Source organism: Patiria miniata, unplaced genomic scaffold, assembly GCF_015706575.1.
Source record: "Patiria miniata isolate m_02_andy unplaced genomic scaffold, ASM1570657v1 HiC_scaffold_23, whole genome shotgun sequence".
Taxonomy (NCBI): Eukaryota; Metazoa; Echinodermata; class Asteroidea; order Valvatida; family Asterinidae; genus Patiria; species Patiria miniata.
The window spans coordinates 7,140,285-7,147,485 of record NW_024037062.1 but is presented as its reverse complement, the minus strand read 5'-3'; the positions used below and the strand labels follow the sequence as shown (position 1 = coordinate 7,147,485).

The window sequence follows — 7,201 nt, the reverse complement described above, 5'->3', positions numbered from 1 at the left end:
GTACATGGTTGCAAATGTAATTTTTGTAGACGTTGAACACTGTTATTTCGGTTGTGTAAAAATCAAACGGTTATGTACTATATGAACCTAGCAACCTGTTGTGTAAACTGTTGTTTACACAACAGTGTAAAAATATTACACAACTTGTTCAGTTTTTTTACACAACTGGTTGGCTAGGTTGACATAGTACACAACCGAAATAACAGTGTTAAGTTTTCTAACTTTAGTTAATAGTAAAAATAGTGGCGTCAGTCTGACAGGTTTAAACAATGGCAAATAGACGCTTCAAATGTTCAATGTTGATGGGCCGATCAATTTTGACATCAGATTTCATTACCACAGTTCAACTTAATTTGGACATGAAATAAAAAAAAATAGACGTCGGTTTGAGCCTTTGAATCAAACACTGAATCACAACCAACACAGACATGATCTCTAATCTCTTTTGTGAATATTTGTGCAGGTATAGAAGACATCAGGCGGTCGATGTTGATCCTGATGGTGCATGGTGCCACGTAAAGTAGGGCTTAGGTAGTGTATTCGTCTCCCTCAACTGACCAAAGCAGAGAGCTGGAAAAGGGAAAAAAATGAACAACATTGTCAATTTTCTTGAATGCCAACACATTTTTAAAATAATGATGACTCGTAAATAATTAAAACAAAAGTTTAATTTTCAGAAATCCGAAATAAGTATTAAAAATAGTTCTCATGAAGAAGACAAGTCGAAGCATAGGCCTATTTTAAGTCTAATGGGCAATTTCATGCGATTCTAAGAAACGAATATTACTGAAATTAATTAATGAAAAATTTAAAATTGCAAGCACCGTAACTTTCTTAATAATTATAAAAAATAATTAACATTTATTTAGCATTGCGTACGCCGTGTTATTAACAAAACATGACATAGAGTACACAACAAAAGAAAAGTGGCATAATGTATCGTCATAAGTGATTCCCAAACTCTGAACACTTTTAAAACTAGATTGAAAACGTATCTGTATCAAAATATCTGTAAAAAATAAAAGAGACATTCCGATCGTTTGAGTTAGGCCGGATGCGGAATATGTTGCGGTGCAGTTAAATTCACAATAAATTGAATATTCTAAATCTTCAATCAACCCAGTACGTGTGGGAAACTTGTCTCATGTTGAGATATACTTTAAAATGACCTCATTTTTCCTAGGGCTAAATAAAGATTGGACATGATGATGGAAAGCGGGCAGAACATGCATGACTGCTGATTAGTTAGGATTTTCTACTTCTTCAATGTTTAAATAAAGGGCACCGTTAGTGTAACTTTGTTTTTAAAATATGAAATGACAATAGCATCCAACATGTCTAGTCTAACATTAACAACTTTCTACAGTGAAGTTAAGGTACTTTCCATGGAATTTTAATGTTACAACTGACATGACTGATAGGGAACATAATAAAGATATAATAGAGATACAATTTCCAACTATTGACCTTCAAAGAAATTGCAAATCTCTAACTCGGAAACATTCACGTTTGAAACTTACCATTTTCAGACATTGCAAAATCAGATCATCTTGATTGCGGTTCAATCGAAATCTTGACTTGTGCTTGTCCTATACATCTTGATGTCGTATCTTGACTTGAAGTTAGGATCGGGGTTGGGAACATCTCCAATGTTAACAGTACTCCATTGCAGAACCAAATCTTGACTTGAAATCTTGTTGAAAGGTGCACAAAACTTGTTCATTTTGGGCCAATATGTCTCTTCCCAAAGCTGCTTCAGTTGTGACTGTTGTTTTAACGGATATTCAAACTGGCCAGAGTCGTACAGTAGTGGAGTTCGTTGGAATGCAAGAGGTCACACACAGGGCATACATATGCTTACGTGTAATACGCTTGGGCTATACGGTTTTCGCGCGCGCGGCACTTGGCTCTGGGCCAAGACAATTATAATTGGCGCGCGCCGCAGCTAAGTGAAAAAGTCGTCAAAACGGGCGATATATTTTGGTTGAAACAATGATGAAACTGCAGACCGGACATCAATTTTATAACCATCAGCTAGCTGACCACAATTCAACGTCTTTTTTAGTCGTTCAAATTAATAAGGCGTCCGATAATTTCGTTTGGGAATTACGACGTTGCACATCCATGCATTCTTTAATGACTTTTTTATTTTATTAAGTGAAAAACGGACGTTATATTTTGGTCGAAACCATGACACACTATCGACGTAATGTAAATAACCAACAGCCGACCACAATTCAACGTCATTTTTGAGTTGCTGAAAAGACCGTCAGAAAACGGACGTTATATTTTGGGTTAAACCATGACATAACGATATTGTAACCATCCACTGACCAGAAATCAACGTCGTTAATTGATTCGTTGAAATGACGTTAGAAAACAGACGTAATATCATGGTTGAAAACATGACTTAATAACGACGTCAAATATTATAACTAGCAGCCGACCACTATTCAACGTCGCTTTTTAAGATGTTGAAATGACGTCAGATAATGGACGTTGTGTTTTGGTTTAAAGCATGACATAAGTACGACGTCAGTTATTATAACCAACAGCCAACCACAAAACAACGTCGATTTTGAGTCATTTGAACGACGTTAGAAAACGAACGTAATATCATGGTTGAAAACATGACTTAAAAATGACGTCAAATATTATAACCAGCGTCTGACCATAATCCAACGTCATTTTTGAGTCGCTGAAAAGACGTCAGAGAACTGACGTTATAGTTTGGGTAAAACCGTGACTTAATAATGACGTTCAAATATTTTAACCATCAAACGACCGGAAGTCAACGTCATTATTTGATTCGTTGACACGACGTTAGAAAACGGACGTAAAATAATGGTTAAAAACATGACCAAATAACGACGTCATATATTATAACCGACAGCCGACCATAATTCAACGTCACTTTTTGAGTCGTTGAAAAAACGTCAAAAACGGACGTTGCATTTTAGTCAAAAGCATGACATAAGTACGACGTCGGATATTATAACCGACGGCCAACCACAATTCAACGTCGTTTTTTGAGTTGTTGAAACGACGTTAGAAAGCAAACGTCATATCTTGGTTGAAAACATGACATAATTGCGACGTCGCGAAGGCAAACGCAAAAATAACAATAATACAACGTTGTTTTTCAGTCCGTTGTATAGACGTTGACAAAACAACGTCATACCATGGTTGAAATTACGTTTGGTAATATTCCCGACCAAATTCCAACTATATTTCGACGTTGTTGTTACGTAAAATTCTGACGTTAAATTGTCGACACTAAAGCAACGTCTGGCGGACGTTATAATGACAACGTCGTCTTTTGGTCGACTAAAACAACGTTGATTTTCGGTTATGTATGGTTGATCCGACGTTGCGACCATAAAACAACCATTATACAACGTCAGTCTGACGGTCGGTGCCTGCTGGGACGTTGTGAATAATAACACCAAGTACACGATAAAAATCCATTACTGGCCAATTGCGGTATCGAATCAGGATACAGGAAGAAAGTTTCCTATCCAGGGTTTACTTTTGGAAACGAGGTTGGAAATAAAGTAAGCAATGGTGACGAGGTTGCGACCTCCCGTCGTTACTATTGACTTTGGGCCTTTCTCAAACTTCGGCTTCGGCTTCGTTCCGCCTGGGCTATGGTCACAGAAATTTCAATTGTAGGCCTTTTTTTTTACATGTTTAAATGTTCGGACCGAATAAAAAGACTCCCATCTTTGGCTTCAACGCATACGGTTTGATATTCCTTTAGCAAAAACGTGGACTCATATTTTAGCTGGAATCTCCAAAGTCGGGTGCGTAAAAATCAGGCGGAGGCAGTAATGGAACGAAGCTCCATTAGAAAAACTACATACATTTTAACAGCATTGCCTAAGGGCCGGGTTATTTTGAACATCTCACAGCCGGGGGAATCCGCCGCCCCCCCCCCCCCCCCCCCCCAAGATCCTGGCTGACGAAAAATTATGAAACTCGGTACATGCATTGTCATAGAACAACTTATCATGAACATACCCAAGAAATTTCATGATTATAGGTCGAGGGGTTTAAGAATTATGGCTAATTAATTATTCATATGCACGAATGGTAATTCTGCTTATGGGGAAATTAAGTTTCATGGAATTGTTTTCGCAGAGCGGCAACCGCGGCAACTGATAATACAGTGACATCATTTTGGCAAAGTCATAGTAACACAAATGAAAACTTTATTTCTTTCGCCAACACCATACCAGTTACGAAGATAACTAGGATTTTATATTGAAACTTTTCAAAATACTAAGAAAGATTAATAAATAATCTAAAGAAAGTTAAATAACTGAAAAAGATGTTTTCACGAACGAGCCAGAAGATTCTTTCATTTCGTTACTCCTTTGAGTTTTTTTTGGGATTAAAATCTTTCATAAATGTTCTTGGAAATGAAGTATGTATTTCGAGTTGTACATCACGATACATTTTTTTTCTCTGATACTAAAACTTTTCACAAATGCAGCCACTTTTTGATAGAAGTGCATGTGCTTGCTTTCCCTTTTCAAAAATTCCTGTCCAGCTTTGAAAAATGACTATTGAATACCTGAAATCTGAAGCATTCTCTTCTTTTCATTCTTTAGAATTGTTCTTTTTCTATATCAAGTACGCCGTAGAGAAATTAACAGTTGATTGTGAAAAGGTTCTGTTTATTATCCATTTCTGTATTTGATGAAAGCGCTGCTTTTTGCGCGCATGCGCGATCTTATAAGCTTGACCCAAGCTTTGTCATCTCTCGTGTAATCTCGGCATTTCTCGCTGGCATTTGGCGGCAATTTCCAGTAGCTGGAGTTGTGCCGATCCCAATGGCGGCTCCCCGTTGCCATGCAAGCTTGCGTTGCGGATTCCTTCATCGCTCGGAACGTGTCCAAATCGTGCCCAAATTCCGGACCGTACTTTTGGACTTTGGTCCAGAAAGTCCGGTTGAAGTGTTGGTAGAGCCTCGGGTCAGCCGCGTTCCACCGGAGAATTTTGTCTCTCAGCCCCGCCGGGATGCTGGTGTGGTTTTCGCTGGTTCTCCGAACCGCTTTGGAGATGTACACGATGTCTTGGAAATCCCAACACATGAGCTTTTTCAGGAGTAACAGTGACTCGTCGAAGTACTCGTTCAGCATCACTAGGTCCATGCCGCGACTCAGCGAGTCGATGGCAGCCTCTACCACCCGGAGATTCTCGTAATCTTCCCGCTCCAACCCCAGAGAGAAAAACTGGCCGTTCCTGAAATACTTGGTCCATTTGTTGTTCCTCAGTTTCTGGGTGTGTCTTTGGGGGTCCCTCATGAAGACTTCAAGAGGGTCTTCGTTGGCCTTGTGGGGTACCGCCTGGTCGAAAAGGAAGTACCTGAAGAAGGATTCGGTTCGGGCGAGGGGTTCCCTAATCATGGTGAAATATACGGCGTTTGGGATAAGAATTTCATCCACGGTACGGTTGTACAGAGCGTGATTCACCAAGACTTGGTACCCGCCCAGCGCCGGCCAGACCAAGGCACCGCTCTGGTCCGTCAGGTTCCACTGGAAGACTAGCTGCGGGGTGTCAAAACGGTACCGCCTGTTGCTCATGGGGAAAGAGTGGGCTGCTCCGCTGGGCAGCGCCAAGGTTAGATCGCGCCGGTAGCCGTAGCGCTCTAGCATCGTGGCGATGGTGGAGCTACCAGTTTTGTGGATCTTTATGAACACGAAGCGGTGGTTGGGTTGGCAAGGATTGGGAGCAGACATGGCGTCCGTTCCCTGCTTCGGTTCAACATGTTGCAGCTTCTGCCTGGTCCATTCGTGTATCATCCTGACATTAAAAAAAAAAGTTTTAAGAGAAAAATCGTCTGGATACGTAAGTCTGAATGTCGGACACTTCGCCCCATTTCCACATCGCCCCATGTCACTTCGCCCCTAACCACTTTGCCCCATCCCCACTTCGCCCCATCCCCACATCGCCCCATCCCCACATCGCCCCATCCCCACTTCACCCCATTCCCACTTCGCCCCATTCCCACTTCGCCCCATTCCCACTTCGCCCCAGCTGTTACATGTTAAAAAAAAAAATCTCATCTATTTTATTGGCTTAAAAACAATTCCAACAGATTCACTAATTGCTAACCAATGGAAAGAATTAGCCCACCAAATGAACAATTCATAACCAACCCTCAAGCTATCACTCTCCCCTACCGAAGAAAAAGCTTGAAGTAAAAGATCCAACTTTGTTCCCAACCCGGCTATACCTGCCCGCGTAATTTTTTTTCCTAGGAGGGTTAGGGGCAATGTCATGAATAATTCAGTTTTTCCTTTGAATCATTGCAAGACTTAGGTTCTCGTTCTATTTTCCCCTCAATTTAAAATTATCTCAGTGATAAATTTGGAGAAGAAAAATAGTTGATGAAAATGAGCAGCGACGACATGGATTCGAACCAGGGATCTTTGTATCCATAGCTCATCTCGCTATCCACTAGGCTACTGTGTGGGTAGCTCGATGACAACCGTTCTTTAAAATGCTTTAATGTATTGTAACTAGTTGAGTAACTAACAACAATGCTGTTGATGTCATTGTCCGTTCTCGTGGATAAACATGAATTATTCATGACATTGCCCCTACCCTAACCCTCCTAGGAATAAAAATTACGCAACCCGTCTCCCACTTATCTGAGAACCACAATACCTTTGACATCCTAATTATTTTCACTCTTGGAGGAACCAATCTACATGGGGCGAAGTGGGGATGGGGCGAAGTGGGGATGGGGCGAAGCGGGGATGGGGCGAAGCGGGGATGGGGCGAAGCGGGGATGGGGCGAAGCGGGGATGGGGCGAAGTGGTTAGGGGCGAAGTGACATGGGGCGACGTGGAAATGGGGCGAAGCGTCCGACACCCCGTAAGTCTATGGAAGATCTCCTCCCTTTGCGCTTCTGCCCAGGTGTTTGAGCAAGATCAGCGAGGAACAGTCTGGTACCCCAGACTTCTCGAGATGGCCGTTCAAAATCTCGTCATTCTACCCAGGGGAAGAGATCTTCTCCAATTGCCTCACAACCGAACAATTGTCCATCCATTGGCAGATCTAATGTTGTTAGCCGCGTGGAAGCTGTCAGGGAAAGCCTTCGCTCAGAGGGAATTTCTTAGTCAGTGTCCTTCACAGTCATGTCATCATGGAGGGAAAAGTCCAAGAAGCAGTTTGATTCAGCTTGGAATCG

General features: G+C 41.5%; 1 protein-coding gene across 1 annotated transcript; it reads right to left on the bottom strand.

Annotated features, from left to right (window-relative positions):
* Nucleotides 1-4,190: 4,190 nt before the first annotated feature.
* On the bottom strand, nucleotides 4,191-5,818 carry LOC119731122 (galactosylceramide sulfotransferase-like). Its single transcript, XM_038204139.1, has one exon. The coding sequence runs from the start codon at nucleotides 5,805-5,807 to the stop codon at nucleotides 4,683-4,685; it is 1,125 nt and encodes a 374-aa protein (XP_038060067.1). The 5' UTR covers nucleotides 5,808-5,818; the 3' UTR covers nucleotides 4,191-4,682.
* Between the last annotated feature and the right edge of the window lie 1,383 nt (nucleotides 5,819-7,201).